Source organism: Maniola hyperantus, chromosome 13, assembly GCF_902806685.2.
Source record: "Maniola hyperantus chromosome 13, iAphHyp1.2, whole genome shotgun sequence".
Classification (NCBI taxonomy): domain Eukaryota; kingdom Metazoa; phylum Arthropoda; class Insecta; order Lepidoptera; family Nymphalidae; genus Maniola; species Maniola hyperantus.
This window is the reverse complement of record NC_048548.1, coordinates 11,862,126-11,882,322: the sequence shown is the minus strand read 5'-3', so window position 1 is coordinate 11,882,322 and position 20,197 is coordinate 11,862,126. Positions and strand designations below refer to the sequence as shown.

Here is a 20,197-nt window from a genome sequence, read left to right as displayed (position 1 = left end):
CTACTATTTAGGTGTAATTTAGCTCTCGTTTCTTGAAATCTGTATAACAACCCCTTCATCCGACTACCTACGGAACCAGGCTATAGCTATTAACTCAAATATAAAATAGGACTGACTGATTAGAGGTTCAACCTATATTTGAAAATCGGGTATAAACTAATGAGGTATGTAAAATACAACATGTTATTTTCCCAAAATTGCGCCGCGCATCTCGTGCCTTCCTCCATCCTCGGCACAGTACCTATACATTTACTCCTTGGAACAAAACAGTTTGGTTATTGGTAGGATTTTAGATCCGAAGCATCCGAAGTTGGTCACACTAAATAATAATATGAATTGAAATTGTTTTGATTTTAATTTTATTATTAAAATAATATATAATATGTTTTGAAGCTTAATACTTATGTGTTTCTGTTGATTGCGGAACTAAGAATAAATCATAACTATAAGATCTTGCCGCTATGACTAATGCAACTATACAGGTAAATTTCACGCCCCTAGAATTCTATCTAATAAAGCTTTCTTTGGGAGTATTATTGTGCGAGCACCACATAAAAAGAGCTGAAACAATTAAGAATGTCGATCTCGTTGATGCTGTGTTGAGCTTTTGTAAGTGGGACGTCCTGGGTTTGATTTGTAGCTGGATAAATTTCTAAGATCTAGTCAGGATATGGACGTTCTACCAGCTCGTTTAGCAGCAGCAAAACTGTCATTTTCTGGTGTGCAGTCGCCATACCAGTGCAGCACCTTGGGACCCAATGTTGATAATGTTGAACAATTTTGATAATTCCAGGAGATAGAAGGCATAGATGACTACTGGGGCCCAGCATTCAGGTCTGTGTATGAAGGAGAAGGTGGACATGAGGCCTTTGTGCAGCAGCTGGATGAGAGGATTCAACAGCATGATAAGGAAATTGAGAAGCTATGCAATTTTTACTATCAGGTATGGTCAGTTGTATACACAGGGTTTGAACTATGAAGTTAGGCATTATTTTTAAAGTTTATAAAAACCGGTGATATTCTAGTTGTTAAGATGTCGACCTTCCAGTTGTGGGGTCCAGGGTTCAATCCCAGGCATGCACCTCTGACTTTTTGGAGTCGTGTGCATTTAATGGTGAATGAAAACATTTTGAGAAAACCTGCATGCCTGAGAGTTCTCCATAATGTTCTCAAAGGTGTGAAGTCTACCAATCTGCACTTGGCCATTCATGCTCAATAGTGGGCCAATGATGGATTGATCATGATGATGATGAGAGTTTAGTTAATTAGTAACTACTCAAATTAGTTTAATCCATACTCCATACTAATATTATAAATGCGAAAGTGTGTGTCTGTCTGTCTGTCTGTCTGCTAGCTTTTCACGGCCCAACGGTTTAACCGATTTTGATGAAATTTGGTACAGAGGTAGCTTATGTCCCGGGAAAGGGCATAGGCAACTTTTTATCCCGGAAAATAAAGGTGTTCCCACGGGGTTTTTAAAAAACCCTAAATCCACGCGTACGAAGTCGCGGGCATCAGCTAGTTAAATTAAAATATAAATTATAATTCCTAATATCAATCTGTAAACTATATTTTATTTAGTATCTTATGGTATTATTTTATTTTGTGTTTTCCTATATTGGGAATAATAGCAAGTAAGCATTTTTTAAACTATATTTTACTTACATGATAAAAACAATCATTTATTATGCTAGAACATCACTATTTTGTCATTTTAGTATACAAAATACAGGTGCTAAATAAAACTAGTTTTGTATATATTTGAATACTTGTAGGCTAATTAGGTAAGTAACAAACGTGCTTATAGTCTCAGTAAATAAGAATCCATATAAATCTCTACATAGTATTAAATAAAGTCGGTTCCTGCTGTCTGTATGTATGTATTAACGCGTAGATCTTTTAATCTACGCAACAGATTTTAATGCGGTTTTCACCAACAGATAGAGTGATTCAAGAGGAAGGTTTATAGCTACAGTATAATTCTCAAAAAGTTAGAGATCCCTAGAGAAATTGAAATAATGTGAATAAGGTCGGAAAAAAAATCCTCTCAATTGAGAATTTCCGAGGCAATGACACCTCAATGACACCACATTAGTATCACCATTGCACCCTTGCGAAGCCGGGGCGGATCGCTAGTATAAAATAATTTCAGTATGCGGCCAAAAGTGATGAACATCAATCTTTAGAAGGAGACAGCAGATTTGTAGAGCACTGTATCGGTTGTTTAGGACCGACAAACTGTCATATGGGTATGAGTGACAGAGACAACGCTCTACAAAGATGAAATGTCATTCTAAAGGCTGATGTTCATCACTTTCAACCGCGTACTGTACTTGTACGTTTTTTTACATTGGATACTTGAGACCAAGTTCTTATTTTTGCAGGGTTTCATTGACTCCATCCGAGAGTTATTACAAGTGCGGTCACATGCAGAAGAATTACATGCAGAAATATCTAATGTAGATGCAAATGTTAATGAGTCTACAGAGAGTAAGTTCAATTTATATAAGGCTGTGAGGCACCCAATAAAAACAAGGCTTATTTGTTTCGTCTTGCTATATAGGAGTCTATGAAAATATGAGAAAGCAAGGAAATTTTATCTTTTTTGTATTCTGTCTCGCTCACGTATATCATAGGCAAATGAGATAAAAAAAATGCTCTCTTGTACTCTGCCTTGCTCTTTCAAATACAATAACACAGTAATCAACAACATCAAAAAAGATGTGTATCATCATCACTTTTGTTAGTTTCACTTATTTTGAGTTAGATCCCATTACCAAAATTCATAAAATGAAAAAATTCATAAAAAAAATTCTTTCACAAAATGACCAGCTGGGCAGACAAATATTTTTAAGTTTAAAATCAAATATTAGGTCATTTATTAATCAATAATAATATTTTAAATCATGATGAATAATATTTTGAAGGTTTATGTACGAGAGCCGAGGAGTTGATCAGAGCGCGACGCGTAGAGCTCAACATAGCATCAACCATAGAGAAGATGGAATTATGCCTACCACTCCTCACTACCTATTCTAAACTCAAGACACAAGTTGAGGCTAAAAGGTAACTATCTATCTATCTTGCAATCAAACTTTATATGTAGATTGACTAGCTTATGCTCGCGACTTCGACCGCGTGGACTACACAAATTTCAAACCACTATTTAACCCCCTTAGGGGTTGAATTTTTAAAAATCCTTTCTTAGTGGATGCCTACGTCATAATAGCTATCTGCATGTTAAATTTCAGCCTGATCCGTCTAGTAGTTTGGGCTGTGTGTTGATAGATCAGTCAGTCAGTCACCTTTTCCTTTTATATAGAAGATGTTCTGTCGAGGTATGAAAAGGAATAAGGTCTTGGACTGTTGTAATAAAATGAAGTGATTTTTTTGTATAGCGGTAGTTTCAGGGGCTAGAATTCATTATTAAAGAGAATAATTTAGAAAAAATCATGATAATCACATCATTTTTAAAATAATTATATAATGGAGGTGGCATGGGCTACTTTTTATCCCGGGAAATCAAAGAGTCCCGGCGGTATTTTTAAAAATCTATATCAATGCGGATAAAGCCGAGGGTATCAGCTAGTTAAGCATATTGAATAAATTATTTTGTTTTAGATACTATCCCGCTCTGAAAACTCTAGAACAACTGGAGCATGTGTTACTTCCACGCGTGGGACCTTATAAATGGTGCGCGCAAATCTCGTCCGACATACCACGTCTTCGGCAAGCGATACAGGATGCTTCTATGGCAGATTTGAGGGATTTCTTGGAAAACATACGCAAACTTAGCCCGCAGGTTTGATATATTTCTTTATACTATAATTATAGGTAAGGCTTTTGCTTGATTGCAATCACACCAAATAGTAGGTGATAATTGAGCGCGTCTAGAAGGTGCATTTTAACTCTTTTGAAGATACAGTTCTTGCAATTCACGAAGGCAAGTGAACTTTACTTGTGGTTACGTCGTATACACGGACATTGCGTAAGTGTGCGTGCACGTCGGACCAATCAGTCGCGAGCAAGGGCTCGCAAACGCATATATTTACTTTACTTAGCATTATACTTTACTTACGCATTATACTTATACAGATATTATGACTTAAACACAAGCAAGAGTCACTCGCCCTCTTGAAATGCAAGAACTATACCAATATATAATTGGTATCTTTAATATATATATTGGTAATATATAATGGCATATTTTAGCTGTGCATATTATATTGTACTAGCTGATCCCCGCGGCTTCGCCCGCGTAGATTTAGGTTTTTAAAGATCCCGTATAGCCTATGTCACTCAGGAATAATGTAGCTTTCTACTGGTGAAAGAATTTTTAAAATCGGTTCAGTAGTTCTAAAGATTACCCCCTACAAACAAACTTAACGACATTACCTCTTTATATAATACAACGGGCCGTGCAGCAGAAATCGTAATATTTTAATTTCGCCATAACTTCAAAACCAAACGTCCAATTTTAATCATTCAAAGACCAAATATTATCTCCATAAACTGTTCTTAGTGATGAAATCATTTATTTTGATAAGGATTAATAGCATGAGTAAAATAAACGCGTTTAAATGTAGTCCAAAAAAAATTCAAGATTTTTAAATAAAAAAATGGTTGCTGTGCCTCACTCGACATAGATGGGTATAGTGTGTCGCGGACTTTTTTGTAGATATTTATAAGATCTACAATTAATTAGAACATTTTATGGTTCTATCTTTTATAGTTTAGGCAGCGTACGCAAAATAAGTAACTTTTCTGGTTGATTTTTTACACCTTGTGTCCGAAAAACCCAAATATCTTACGGAACCCTATTTTTTTCCAAAATAAAATATAGCCTATGTTACTCGTGGATAATGTAGCTTTCGAATGGTGAAAGAATTTTTAAAATCGGTCCAGTAGTTTTTGAGCCTATTCAGTACAAACAAACAAACAAACAAACAAACAAACAAACAAAGTTTTCCTCTTTATAATATTAGTGTAGATAAAGTGATAATAAAAAAGAAATAAATTATAATTTAATAATTATTAAATTGAATACAGATAATTAAAGGAATTTCTCATTTCCTTTTTATACAGGTTGGTGCAATGGCTTTCAAACAAACCCAAGAGATGCTTGGAAGAAGTTTATCTAACATTGTTAAGAACAAAAAGGGTAAGCAAACTGACAAGCCCTAGTGGTCTCGCTAGAATATTATTTTTTAATATAATAATAGATACATTCTTGAATTTACAATAATTATAAGTGGGTAATCCAATAATGTTATTATTGGTTCTGAACTGCCGGGTTGGTGATCAAAATTTCTAAAGAATCAAACTTTTCGATAGGTCTATATAAGATTAAAACCGTAATGTCAGAAAATATGCTTAATAGACCGATTTGAGAACTCAACGCATTATAATTCACAAAAATCCTTACTATTATGTGATTAATGGAATGGGTCATAGAAATACGACGCAAATAGAGGTAAAGTAACCCAAATGCAAATACAATTTTGTTATAATCCCCGCAAATTGCTAATGCGCGTGGCCGCCATTTTAGTAACGTCAGCACTAGACTGAAGTTTCGAGCTGATGGTATATTTTTATTTCGGTGACGTCAAAATGACGTCATTTCTATGTTAATGAGACATGGTTCCAGCGCAATAGCAATTTGCGGGACTTATACATACTAGGCTCAAAAAGGACAGAGCCCAGAGCTGTGAAGCCAGTTGAAAAAATGGTTACATGAGTACCTTCAACAGAGTCAGCCATGCTGGGAGTGGCCAACAAGGAAAACAGTGGCCCTCAATGTCCACACGAATTTGTGGACTTCAGTCCCCTGCACCGCTGCCTGCACATACACAGCGTTCTAGGCGCTAAGAACGACTTCGTGCAGTATTATAGGTATGTATGTACAGTCATCATCATCTTCATCAACATCGGTTGATAGATCGGAGTATATCGATACTGCATTCACCGATCCACTGCTGGACATAGGTCTCTTGTAGGGACTTCCACACGCCACGGTCTTGCGCCGCCTGAATCCAGCGGCTCCCTGCGATGTATGTACAGTACGTACATTTCGGCTTTGCAGAGCGTTGTCTCTGTCACTCATAACTCTATGACGTTTTGTCCGTCGAAACAATTTTATACAAAAATATAGAACAGTTTCCGAAAAAATGTCCTTTAGATTTTTCTGGGATACATTTTTCAGATGAGAAAAAATTACATTCTAAAGCGACGTTTAGACTAGCAAGAACTTCTTGCAAGTTATTCTGCAAGTACTTGCAGAATTGTTTACACTACGAGCAATATTGTATATGTACCTACATACATTTATGACTTGCGGCAAGGCCAGCAAGTTACAAAACTTGCGGAAGTGAGCTTGACGTGATTGTTTACACGGTAGAAATAGCTTGCGGAAGTCAACTTCTGCAAGTTTTGTTGCTAATCTAAAACCTCGCTTCATATCATTTACCAGGGCCCAACGCAAACAACAAGCGCGCTTAGTCCTCATACCATCATCTGGCAACCTCCATGACTCAATCCAAAGCATGAAGAGCTACCTCAACGCCGTCCTAGGCTTCTTCATCCTGGAGGAACACCTCCTGACCGCGGGCGCTGGGCTGGTGTCCAAGGACTGGCTGCTGGACACGTGGAGCATGGCGGTCACCAAGGTGGCTTCCACGCTGCGCACCAACACGTCTCTGATCACCGACCCCACGCTCATGCTGAGCATCAAGCGGCAGATCGTGCTGTTTATAAACGCGCTCAAGTGAGTTCCTATAACACTACACTTAGGCTCCTTAATCCTGGAAGGACACCTACCACCACCACCTACATCAGCCTAGCGCCAACTGCAAAGGCAGTGGGTGCTAGGCTGATGTAGGTGAAGTATAAACACGGACTGCAATCAAAGTAGGGGGCACCAGTGAACAAAGAAGGTCACCCATGCAATCATCATGATCAACCCATTGGCTCACTGCAGAGCATGGGTCTCCTCTCAGAGTGAGAAGGGTTTTGGCCATAGTCTACCACGCTGGCCATGTGCGGATTGGTAGACTTCACACACCTTTGAGAACATTATGGAGAACTCTCAGACATGCCGGTTTCTATCACAGATGATCATCCCCCCCCCAACCAATTTACGTCCGCCAGTGAGCGGGCCTTTGCAAAGTTTTTGAGAGTAAGAATTGATGTTGATGTGGTTTTGGAATAAAGGAACTAAATATAACTCTGCAACTGTCAACCTAGTTACAATAGAGCCTCAATAGCTCAACCGGTATAGGAGTGGACTGAAAACCGAAAGGTCGACGGTTCAAATCCCGCCCGTTGCACTATTGTCGTACCTACTCCTAGCACAAGCCTGACGCTTAATTGGAGAGGAAAGGGGAATATTAGTCATTTAATATGGCTAATATTCTTTAAAAAAAAAAAAAACCCTGGTGATAAATTTGTAGATGCTACGGCTTACCAACCGATCCCCTGCCGCTGCTGCTGCAAGAGATGGCGGAACATTACACTGAGGTGCTGATGCAGCGCTGGGTTGTCGTCTTCAGGGATATATTGGACAACGCGAACTTCTCGCCCATTGAGGTATTTTGGTATTTCATCATCATAATATTATAAATGGTATTGACGACGATTCTGTTGTCTTTCTCTAAACTAAATTTAGAGTAGGTATCAGCATCTTTTTCTCTTCAAAATTGCTAAAACGGGACGGAACATGAATTTTACATTTAAGGACTCTAAATTTTAGCGCACTCTACAAGTTTAAACTGGCAGCTAAAGTCACGAGGTTTGACGCGCTAAATTAAATTTAAAACTGTCAAAATGTGTCTGTCCTTTTCATATTACATTAGGAAGAAGAGGATGTGAATACTCTAAAACTTAGGTGTGCTCAGAATCAATTTCCAGTACCATTATTGCTATAATTTCACAAGGAATCAAATGATTGCAAACCTGTGACATTGAGGTTCTTGATTCCGATTCATCATCATCATCATCGTGTGCCTTCTTCGAAACGAAGTTTGGAGGTCTTTTAATTTTGGGTAACTAAGCATTGTCCACCCCCTTATATGGTTAAACCATTTGCGTCTTTGATTCCGATTAGATATTCTATATTTTCTAGGAGTTTACATCTAAGATGTTTTATCTCTAGGTAGAAAACCAAGAACAATATGATGGAGTGATGGATCAATTCCCTTATGACGGTGATGAGTTGGAGACTCAACCTTTCCCGAGAAAGTAAGTGTGAGCTAGAGTATACTCTTATACTAATTGGGCTAAAATACCGAATTGACGATACGAGGGAATGTGGTAAAAAGACCTTTATTTCCATTTTGCTCCTCAAAAATTCACCTTTCAGTTTTGTTTCTGGTTTTTCTTGAATTATTATTGTTTAGTTTACTAAGATTGCCGTTTAAAAAGTTGGTCATATTGCGTCTACTCGGATAAGTTATAAATCCAATAAAAAAATTACGGATTTTAAAACTTGGGGTGACCTATTCTTAGTGCGTGTGTGAGTCATACCGTTCCTTACTTTTTGATGATCTTATCCATAAATCTGTTGAAATTACCTTTAAAGTGCTTTATAATTTGACGGTAGACTCGTATTAATAGGGATAAAGTTGTTTTATAATTTATGACTAGCTTATGCTCCCTCCAAACCCCTATTTCACCCCCTTAGGGGTCGAATTTTCAAAAATCCTGTCTTAGCAGATGCCTATGTCATAATAGCTATCTGCATGTCAAATTTCAGCCCGATCCGTCGAGTAATTTGAGCTGTGCGTTGATAGATCAGTCAGTCAGTCACCTTTTCCTTTTATATATTTAGATTATTATTTTATTTCACAGATTCCCATTCTCAACAATAGTGCCAGCGGTTTACGTCCAAGTAAAAGAGTTCATATACGCCTGGCTGAAGTACTCCGCTGGGCTCGGCTTAGGAGGCGGTCGAAGGGCAGCCGCAGCCAGGCATTCCGCTTCCTTACTTCTCAGCCGATCCTTTACTGGCTGTCTGTCTGCGCTGTTCCGACGACCATTGCCGCTCATGCAGTTAGTTCAGGTAAAGAACTCCGCTATAGTTATAGTTTCAGATGAGGGATTTGGCTATAAGACATATAGATATATTCAGGTAAGACATTCAGCCATAATGTAGTTTAGGTAAGGAATTCGGCTATAATGTAGTTAAATATTTCGGCTATTTATTCAGCTAGGCTCGGCTTGAAAGGCGGTCGAAAGGTGGCCGCATCCAGGAATTTGGCTTCCTTACTACTTAGCCGATATTTTACTGGCTGTCTGTCTGCGCTGTTCCGACGACCATTGCCGCTCATGCAGTTAGTTCAGGTAAGGAATTCGACTGTTATATAGTTCAAGGAAGGAATTAGGATGTAATGTAGTTAAATCCTCGCCCGGGATCGGATTAGTAGGCGGCTGAAGGGCAGCCGCAGTCGCAGTTAGGCATTCGGCTTCCTTCTCAGTCGATCTTTTACTGTACCCTATATAATATCTTTTACTACCCTTTATAATCTAAATATATAAAAGGAAAAGGTGACTGACTGACTGACAGCTATCAACGCACAGTTCAAACTACTGGACGGATCGGGCTGCAATTGGGCATGCAGATAGTATTATGACGTAGGCATCCGCTAAGAAAGGATATTTAAAAATTCAACCTTTAACTCCTAAGGGGGTGAAATAGGGGTTTGAAATTTGTGTAGTCCACGCGTACGAAGTCGCGAGCATAAGCGAGTATAAATATAATAGGGTATACCCTAACTAAATCTGGATTTTTTCTTTCACACTGCGTCCAGTTTTTTGCAGGATCCCGTTTTCTGCAGGATCCCGTTTGATTGGCGAATGTGTTTGTATGCTAGCGTTCACACGTGCATCTTGCATGCGGGATGCTCGCTAGCATATAAACACATTCGCCATCAAACGGGATCCTGCAGAAAACGGGATCCTGCAAAAAACTGGACGCAGTATGAAAGGGCTCTTACGGAATAGTGCAGATTTAAAAAAGACCACTAGGGGCGCTTCTCCTTGTTAAGTATAGTCTCTGATCTCTTCTGTCTACTGTTTATGAATCATAAATTATTTTGTTACAGATTATAGTGGACACACAGTACTTAGAGGATGCGACGTCGTACTTGTACGAGTTTATTAGCAACATCACCGGCTCTGAGTTAGTTACTACCCAGGTATTTAACGCCTATTTAACAGTATCCAATCTAATCCAATCCATCAGCCTGTTTGCGTCCACTGCTGGACATAGGCCTTTCCAAGAGCGCGCCACCAAACACGGTCCTCCACCTTCCTCATCCATAACAATATCCATACGAAACTAATATTATAAATGCGATAGTGTTTTTGTCTGTTCGTATGCCTATCTCTTTGTTTCGTTTTCACGACCTATCCGTTAAACCAATTTTGACCCAGGATAGCTTGCATCCCAGAGCTATACACTGGCTTTTTTTAATCAAAGTCTTCCAAAGTGGTTTTTGGGAAACCTAAACCATGCGATGAAATCTAGGGCATCATCTAGTAGTAAATTAAAAAAAAAAGAGGTAATTAGATTGATAATGGGGCTGATTTTCATCTACACAGTCTCTAAACTAAACTAAATTAACTTTTCCTTTTCCGCAAGCAAGATTATTAAAGGGATAGCAATAGATTTAGACGTGCCATTTTAGTTTAGTTTAGAGAGAGAAGAAGAGAATCGGCCCAATTATTTTGATTTATGTTTTAGGCAGCAGGCAGCATGTTCCAAGCAGCAAGGGATGACGCAGAACAGCAAATCTGTGAAAACTTGGAAAAGAAAGTCGATGAATTTCTCGACCTTGAAAATTACGACTGGTTATTGGGTGAGCTAATAAGAGTTATCTTCAAAAAAAATTAAGAGATTTTTCATATTTTTGCTGGTTTATGGAGCACCTTCTTCTTACGTATCTTATCCCACGCTACGTGGCGTCGGCACAGCATGTCTTTTCTTCCACTCACTTCTGTCCACCCCTTTTACAAGCATATCCTCTTTCACGCAATCTATCCACCTTTTCTTTGGTCGTCCTCTCCTCTTTTTTCTTTTAACATGCATCGTCCGTCCACCTAGTGGGGGGGTTTCCAACGCTGCGTCTTCCGGTGCGAGGTCGCCATTCTAGCACCTTGGGACCCCAACGTCTATCGGTTGTACGAACTATGTGCCCTGCTCATTGCCACTTCAGCTTCGCAACCCGTTGAGCTATGTCGGTTACTCTAGTTCTCCTACGGATCTGCTCATTTCTGATTTGATCACGTAAAGAAACTCCAAGCATAGCTCTCTCCGTCGCCCGCTGAGTGACTCTGAGCTTTCTTATGAGGCCCATAGTTAGCGACCCCACTAGGTGGACGGACGGTATCAGACGAGTCGCAGGGAGCCGCTGGATCCAGGCGGCGCAAGATCGTGGCGTGTGGAAGTCCCTACACGAGACCTATGTCCAGCAGTGGACGTGTGTTGGTTGATGATGATGATGATGATGCATATTTAACATTCTTCTAGTGACATGGCTTTCTTCCCTCCGCATTATAATATGCCCAATATGGTTTATGGTGCACCAAAACGTTATATTAACAGTTTTTAACAATATTGTTTCAGTGGAACCCAGCGGGCAAGCTTCTTCGTTTGTGACGGATATGCTCAGTTACCTGTCTGGAGTGTTGACATCGCTGGAGCAACTGCCCACGCGCGCCCGGTATGTTCACTAACATAGGTCGTATTATACCTATTTACAATTATACTTAAAATTAAAAAATAAATTATTTACAACGATAATAAAATTATTAATCTACTAGGTACTTAACGGCTATCTTATGAATAACTAATAATCCACATTGCTATCCTTGTGAGCTCAGTCAGAGAGCAACAAAAAATATCTATTATATTTTACTGTGTTTCAAATCAAATCATTTATTTATTTATTCGTTGTGAATACAGCATGCATCCAGCCATTTCTGGCATACAACATTTTACAATAATATAATACAACAGTAATATTTTACAATACAAGTAATTCATAATTTTTTCGACGTTTTATAAATGAAAAATTCTTTAATAGAGTAGAAAGAGTAATCCAATAGCCACTTACTCAGAGCGGGCTTAAATTGTTTAAGAGTTAACATTTTTATATCACTAGGCAACAGATTAAATATTTTGATACACATAGCATGACTACTTTTTAAATAGTGTTTGTTTAATAAATGTTTTCTATTCTGAGAATAAAATAGAAATACTATTTTCATCATCATCATCATCTTGATCAACCCATCGCCGGCTCACTACAGAGCACGGGTCTCTTCTCAGAGTGAGAAGGGTTTTGGCCATAGTCTACAACGCTGGCCATGTGCGGATTGGTAGACTTCACACACCTTTGAGCACAATATGGAGGATTCTCAGGCATGCAGTTTTCCTCACGATGTTTCCTTCACTGTTAAAGCAAGTGATATTTAATTTTTTTAAACGCACATAACTCCGAAAAGTTAGAGGTGCGTGCCCGGATCGAACCCCCGACCTCCGATTAGAAGGCGGATGTCCTAATCACTAGGCTATCACAGCTTAGTATTACTATTTTATCTGCCATTAAGGTTATTGTAATAATTAATAAAATACGAATAAAATTAATAAATACTTTGTTTTTCTAGTCATTCTTCAAGTGTTTACTCATCATTCTGGCTAATTCTGTTGTACGCAATCTCTCGCAATCCTATACTAAATTGACGGGTCTAAATCTAATCGTAATCATTAGGTCGATTCTGTAAAACCTGGATCAATCATTATTACAATCGCAATTGTTGGGATTGGCTGAAAATATGCTATTCTTGTTGCAATTGTAGCCAATAGTGAGCGAGCGTCAACAATCAAATGTGATTGCGATCGTGACATTGTAGCTGTCATTTTAGTTTAATTTAGAGAAAGTGTACAACAGAATTAGCCACAATGACCTTCCTTTAAAATATATTATATATTTTTCAAAAAACAGCGTGGCAGCAGTTAGAGCGGCAACCAATCGCATAGCAACGCGACTCCGTAACTTACTCCTGGACCCAGCAGTGCGTCAGATATCCTCGGGAGCTCTGTACCAGCTGGACCTGGACGTGATACAGTGTGAACAGTTCGCGGCCGGGGAGCCTGTGCCGGGGTTGAAGGAAGGGGAACTGCTGGAACATTTCGCTAGCCTTAGGTGAGTGATATCATACCGTAACTTACTCCTGGACCCAGCAGGGCGTCAGATATCCTCGGGAGCTCTGTACCAGCTAGACCTGGACGTGATACAGTGTGAACAGTTCGCGGCCGGGGAGCCTGTGCCGGGGTTGAAGGAAGGGGAACTGCTGGAACATTTCGCTAGCCTTAGGTGAGTGATATCATACCGTAACTTACTCCTGGACCCAGCAGTGCGTCAGATATCCTCGGGAGCTCTGTACCAGCTAGACCTGGACGTGATACAGTGTGAACAGTTCGCGGCCGGGGAGCCTGTGCCGGGGTTGAAGGAAGGGGAACTGCTGGAACATTTCGCTAGCCTTAGGTGAGTGATATCATACCGTAACTTACTCCTGGACCCAGCAGTGCGTCAGATATCCTCGGGAGCTCTGTACCAGCTAGACCTGGACGTGATACAGTGTGAACAGTTCGCGGCCGGGGAGCCTGTGCCGGGGTTGAAGGAAGGGGAACTGCTGGAACATTTCGCTAGCCTTAGGTGAGTGATATTATACCGTAACTTACTCCTGGACCCAGCAGTGCGTCAGATATCCTCGGGAGCTCTGTACCAGCTAGACCTGGACGTGATAAAGTGTGAACAGTTCGCGGCCGGGTAGCCTGTGCCAGGGTTGAAGGAAGGGGAACTGCTGGAACATTTCGCTAGCCTTAGGTGAGTGATATCATACCGTAACTTACTCCTGGACCCAGCAGGGCGTCAGATATCCTCGGGAGCTCTGTACCAGCTAGACCTGGATGTGATAAAGTGTGAACAGTTCGCGGCCGGGGAGCCTGTGCCGGGGTTGAAGGAAGGGGAACTGCTGGAACATTTCGCTAGCCTTAGGTGAGTGATATTATACCGTAACTTACTCCTGGACCCAGCAGTGCGTCAGATATCCTCGGGAGCTCTGTACCAGCTAGACCTGGACGTGATAAAGTGTGAACAGTTCGCGGCCGGGTAGCCTGTGCCAGGGTTGAAGGAAGGGGAACTGCTGGAACATTTCGCTAGCCTTAGGTGAGTGATATCATACCGTAACTTACTCCTGGACCCAGCAGGGCGTCAGATATCCTCGGGAGCTCTGTACCAGCTAGACCTGGACGTGATAACGTGTGAACAGTTCGCGGCCGGGGAGCCTGTGCCGGGGTTGAAGGAAGGGGAACTGCTGGAACATTTCGCTAGCCTTAGGTGAGTGATATCATACCGTAACTTACTCCTGAACCCAGCAGTGCGTCAGATACTCTCGGGAGCTCTGTAACAGCTAGACCTGAACGTGATATAGTGTGAAAAGTTCGCGGCCGGGGAGCCTGTGCCGGGGTTAAAGGAAGGGGAACTGCTGGAACATTTCGCTAGCCTTAGGTGAGTGATATCATAACGTAACCTACTCCTGGACCCAGCAGTGCGTCAGATATCCTCGGAAGCTCTGTACCAGCTAGACCTGGACGTGATACAGTGTGAACAGTTCGCGGCCGGGGAGCCTGTGCCGGGGTTGAAGGAAGGGGAACTGCTGGAACATTTCGCTAGCCTTAGGTGAGTGATATCATACCGTAACTTACTCCTGGACCCAGCAGGGCGTCAGATACTCTCGGGAGCTCTGTTACAGCTAGACCTGGACGTGATACAGTATGAACAGTTCGCGGCCGGGGAGCCTGTGCCGGGGTTGAAGGAAGGGGAACTGCTGGAACATTTCGCTAGCCTTAGGTGAGTGATATCATACCGTAACTTACTCCTGGACCCAGCAGGGCGTCAGATATCCTCGGGAGCTCTGTACCAGCTAGACCTGGACGTGATAAAGTGTGAACAGTTCGCGGCCGGGGAGCCTGTGCCGGGGTTGAAGGAAGGGGAACTGCTGGAACATTTCGCTAGCCTTAGGTGAGTGATATTATACCGTAACTTACTCCTGGACCCAGCAGTGCGTCAGATATCCTCGGGAGCTCTGTACCAGCTAGACCTGGACGTGATAAAGTGTGAACAGTTCGCGGCCGGGTAGCCTGTGCCAGGGTTGAAGGAAGGGGAACTGCTGGAACATTTCGCTAGCCTTAGGTGAGTGATATCATACCGTAACTTACTCCTGGACCCAGCAGGGCGTCAGATATCCTCGGGAGCTCTGTACCAGCTAGACCTGGACGTGATAAAGTGTGAACAGTTCGCGGCCGGGGAGCCTGTGCCGGGGTTGAAGGAAGGGGAACTGCTGGAACATTTCGCTAGCCTTAGGTGAGTGATATCATACCGTAACACACTCCTGGACCCAGCAGGGCGTCAGATATCCTCGGGAGCTCTGTACCAGCTAGACCTGGACGTGATACAGTGTGAACAGTTCGCGGCCGGGGACCTTGTGCCGGGGTTGAAGGAAGGGGAACTGCTGGAACATTTCGCTAGCCTTAGGTGAGTGATATCATAACGTAACCTACTCCTGGACCCAGCAGTGCGTCAGATATCCTCGGAAGCTCTGTACCAGCTAGACCTGGACGTGATACAGTGTGAACAGTTCGCGGCCGGGGAGCCTGTGCCGGGGTTGAAGGAAGGGGAACTGCTGGAACATTTCGCTAGCCTTAGGTGAGTGATATCATACCGTAACTTACTCCTGGACCCAGCAGGGCGTCAGATACTCTCGGGAGCTCTGTTACAGCTAGACCTGGACGTGATACAGTATGAACAGTTCGCGGCCGGGGAGCCTGTGCCGGGGTTGAAGGAAGGGGAACTGCTGGAACATTTCGCTAGCCTTAGGTGAGTGATATCATACCGTAACTTACTCCTGGACCCAGCAGGGCGTCAGATATCCTCGGGAGCTCTGTACCAGCTAGACCTGGACGTGATACAGTGTGAACAGTTCGCGGCCGGGGACCTTGTGCCGGGGTTGAAGGAAGGGGAACTGCTGGAACATTTCGCTAGCCTTAGGTGAGTGATATCATACCGTAACACACTCCTGGACCCAGCAGGGCGTCAGATATCCTCGGGAGCTCTGTACCAGCTAGACCTGGACGTGATACAGTGTGAACAGTTCGCGGCCGGGGACCTTGTGCCGGGGTTGAAGGAAGGGGAACTGCTGGAACATTTCGCTAGCCTTAGGTGAGTGATATCATACCGTAACACACTCCTGGACCCAGCAGGGCGTCAGATATCCTCGGGAGCTCTGTACCAGCTAGACCTGGACGTGATACAGTGTGAACAGTTCGCGGCCGGGGACCTTGTGCCGGGGTTGAAGGAAGGGGAACTGCTGGAACATTTCGCTAGCCTTAGGTGAGTGATATCATACCGTAACACACTCCTGGACCCAGCAGGGCGTCAGATATCCTCGGGAGCTCTGTACCAGCTAGACCTGGACGTGATACAGTGTGAACAGTTCGCGGCCGGGGACCTTGTGCCGGGGTTGAAGGAAGGGGAACTGCTGGAACATTTCGCTAGCCTTAGGTGAGTGATATCATACCGTAACTTACTCCTGGACCCAGCAGGGCGTCAGATATCCTCGGGAGCTCTGTAAATTCATTGCTTCCCACAAACATCTGCTAAACTGGTTCAATTCTCTTGGAATTCTCTATTGGGAATCGATTTTGGGCATTTCTACATCGGAACGGAACTAGTCAATTCGCAGAGTTTTAGCTGGGACATATCAACCCCTGAGAATAGAATTTATGTTGCTTTTCAATCCTACCAACCTATTTAATCTCATTCTAAAAAACCGGCCAAATGCGAGTCAGACTCGCTCACCGAAGGTTCCATACTACTTAGAAGATTAATTTTTCGGTTACGGTACCCTAAAAAGAACTGTACTTACAAATGTTTTTCTTTCTTTAGGCAACTCCTAGACCTCATCACGGGCTGGGACTGGTCCTCCTACCTCCACGACGTGGGTATAGAAGGCGGGAAATACGCACTAGTGACCCCCCGCGACGCCGCTACTCTCCTCGAGAAGCTCAAGGAAGCTGAACAGAAGTCTTCCGTCTTCTCCGTTTTGAAGAAGAACGAGAGAGACAGACGGAAGTTGCTAGATACCGTGCTGAAACAGCTTAAGCAACTGCAGAATCAAGATGGCTGAAGGTATGAATAGAAGACGAAGAGACATTATTGTTAGATTTGACGTATTATAATCATTGTAAATTAATACTATTTATGAAATAAAATAAAATAAAGATAAATTGTGTTATTTGATTTGGGAGACATCGTAGCTCTTTGAAAAACGGAACCCTTATAGGATCTCTTTTTTGTCTGGCTGTCGGTCTGTTGGTCGGTCGGTCGGTCAGTCGGTCGGTCGGTCGGTCGGCCGGTCGGTCGATTTTTAAAAACCTAAATCCACGCGGACGAAGTCACGGGCATCCTCTAGTAAATAATTTCTGAAAATACTTTCTAAGCATTTTCCGAGTAAATTATTTATTGTTTATAGTATTGATTGTAAAGAAAACCTACATGCTAAATCTACACATCTTTTCTGGTTTCATGGCTTAGACCGCTAACAGATGGCGCTGTACGATATAATATCGCGCTTTAGTACAAGCTCAGTCCAAGTATATAGTGCGAGTACAAGTAAGTGTAGGGTGATCAAAGATTTAAGCCCACTTCACACGTGGGTAATTTTTGCAAAAGGTGCCCTTTAGGTATCTTTTAATTCACAGTCCAAACTACCAAGTACCAACATTGTTTAACACAAGCCTTGAACCTTGAACTGTCCGCAGAGGTAAAGTATCTCGGTGTGACACTGGACAGCAAACTCAGCTGGAAAAGGCATACAGAAGATAAAACCAAAAAATCACTTGCAATACTAAACGCAAACGCATGCTGGGGAAAAAATGGGGACTAAAACCAAAGATAATGAAATGGTTATACCTACCTATCGGTAGTAAGATGTTCACTAACATATGCTGCACTTGTATGGTGGCCAAGAACTCTCCTTACTACCGCCCAGCAAGAACTACAGAAATTTCAACGACAAGCATGCCTCGCCATTACCGGCTGCATGAGTACCACACCAACAGCAGCTTTAGAAGTCATATTGGGCATTCCGCCCCTACACATACACATCAAAGAAGAAGCAACACTCGCAGCCCTGAGACTGAAAACCTCAGGGCATTGGAAAGAACAAAACACAATGCACACTAAAATTCTAGGGCAAAGCATAAACAAAGAACCACGTTTGCAGTGGAAATGCGACAGAACCAAAAAACAACACATACTCGACAAAAACTATAAGATAAACTCAGAGAAGAACTTAGATCCGAAGCCAGCACAAGACACAATAGAAGTGTACACCGACGGATCCAAAACGAAAACGGGCACAGGAGCTGGAGCCTACTGCCAAGAACTAAACATGAGAATAAGTCACGCACTCGGTAAGGACAACTCTGTCTTCCAAGCAGAGTGTGTGGGCATTATGACCGCGGCTATAGCCATGGCCAATCGACAGGTAACAAACTTTAAAATTCAAATTAACTCTGATAGCCAAGCTGCTCTTAATGCATATTTGTACATATAGATCGTCCAAGACATATAAATATCGTTACATGAAACACTTCCTAGACCTAGACTAGGCATCCAAAGAGGCACCTAGATAGATAGGTGATAGTACTAATGATTACTGATATGATTCCGTTTTTCTTTTGGGGAACGGAACCCTAAAAATGGAAAGTAGCTTACTTGTGGAGGCAGACCAGCCACTATCGCATATGCTATCCCTTGTGGTATAGACGTCAGGCCCACTGTTATACCTGCAACCGAAATGTAATCTACAGCATGTTTCATAAATCATAGATAAGTGTAACATGTTACATGACAAAATGAGATATGTCATCATCATAATCAACCAATTGACGTCCACTGCTGGACATAGGTCTCTTGTAGGGACTTCCACACGCCACATTCTTGCGCCGCCTGAATTCAGCGGCTCCCTGCGACTCGTCTGATGTCGTCCATCCACCTATGGGGGTCTTCCAACACTGCATCTTCCGGTGCGAGGTCGCCATTCCTTAGTTCCATTAGTATCTAAGGGGTGGCGCTGATTTATTTGGTTTCTAAGCCAGCCGTGAAAAATTTTGATCGGTTTAGAATGCACAGGTAAAGCCCTTTCATTTAATACCCCACTTGATATAATTATGTAGTTAGTCATCTTACTCCGAAAATTAAAAATACTAATTATTAGTTCATGACGACAATTTAATTTTGTGTGATGTAACCACAAAGGTGCCATCTAAATGTAAAGAATTCCAGATTTAGTTATAAAAAATTTATTCAAAAATTCGAAAATATCAAAAAAAGCAAAAGGCAAAAAAAGCAAAAGGCCAACATCACGCGGTGTTCCCAGGCGGTCACCCATCCAAGTACTGACCGCGCCCGATGTTGCTTAACTTCGGTGATCGGACGAGAACCGGTGTATTCAACATGGTATGGACGTTGGCGAAAGCCCTGACGAATTTAATAATGAAATACTCCTCCTCCTAATATTATTTTTATCTCTATTTTTTTACAATATTTTATTTTTTTATACAAATTTTTTTTTTATTTGATAGATTTAAAAAGGGATAGACAATTATTATTCTATCAAATAAACTTAAATCTAAAAAAACACATACAATTAAACAACATAAAATTAAAACTAAAATAAACTATGCACCTACACAACAAGGTCTGCAGGTTCGCCCGTACAATCGAGCACACCTATCCAGTAGTTAGTGTTACAGTCAGCCACTAGATGTCGCTCCTCAGTAGCAGAGCATAAACACATTGCGCTATGTAGATTCTCGCGCAGGCAATGACTACCCCGGGCTGATACGATGTCATGCAACGAGCTTTGCGCTTAATAGAAAGAGGTGCAATGAAAAAAAAGTAAATCCGAAGCAGTGTTTCCATGTACACGGTAATTACCGTAGATGCACCGTAATTCAGTCCTAATCTACCGTCAAGGTTAATATGCCATTAACTTGACCGTGTCCTCGTAATACAAAAATCACGTAAAAAATTCATAATATACTGCGTAATACGAGTACGAATCTCAGTCA

At 41.9% G+C, this 20,197-nt stretch overlaps 1 protein-coding gene and 1 non-coding gene across 2 annotated transcripts; one reads left to right on the top strand and one right to left on the bottom strand.

The window, feature by feature from the left end:
* Positions 1-288: 288 nt before the first annotated feature.
* Positions 289-17,341, top strand: Sec15 (exocyst complex component Sec15). The gene is made up of 16 exons (XM_034974534.2): positions 289-482; positions 794-943; positions 2,385-2,490; positions 2,928-3,066; positions 3,622-3,802; positions 5,086-5,161; positions 5,751-5,892; positions 6,470-6,763; positions 7,449-7,584; positions 8,150-8,235; positions 8,845-9,055; positions 10,098-10,190; positions 10,739-10,853; positions 11,621-11,717; positions 13,002-13,202; positions 17,007-17,341. Exons 1-16 carry the CDS (start codon positions 462-464, stop codon positions 17,245-17,247), a joined length of 2,289 nt encoding a protein of 762 aa, XP_034830425.1. The 5' UTR covers positions 289-461; the 3' UTR covers positions 17,248-17,341.
* Positions 17,342-19,478: 2,137 nt separating this feature from the next.
* Positions 19,479-19,597, bottom strand: LOC117988027 (5S ribosomal RNA). The gene has a single exon (XR_004674385.1). It is a non-coding gene; the product is annotated as a 5S ribosomal RNA (ribosomal RNA).
* Positions 19,598-20,197: the final 600 nt, after the last annotated feature.

Bases quoted from the DNA above. Each gene is read 5' to 3' on its own strand.
- Sec15 (XM_034974534.2), top strand. From the start codon at position 462: ATGACTAATGCAACTATACAG. The intron at 3,803-5,085 runs GTTTGATATATT...CTTTTTATACAG, and splicing joins TACGCAAACTTAGCCCGCAG to GTTGGTGCAATGGCTTTCAA. The intron at 13,203-17,006 runs GTGAGTGATATC...TTCTTTCTTTAG, and splicing joins GAACATTTCGCTAGCCTTAG to GCAACTCCTAGACCTCATCA.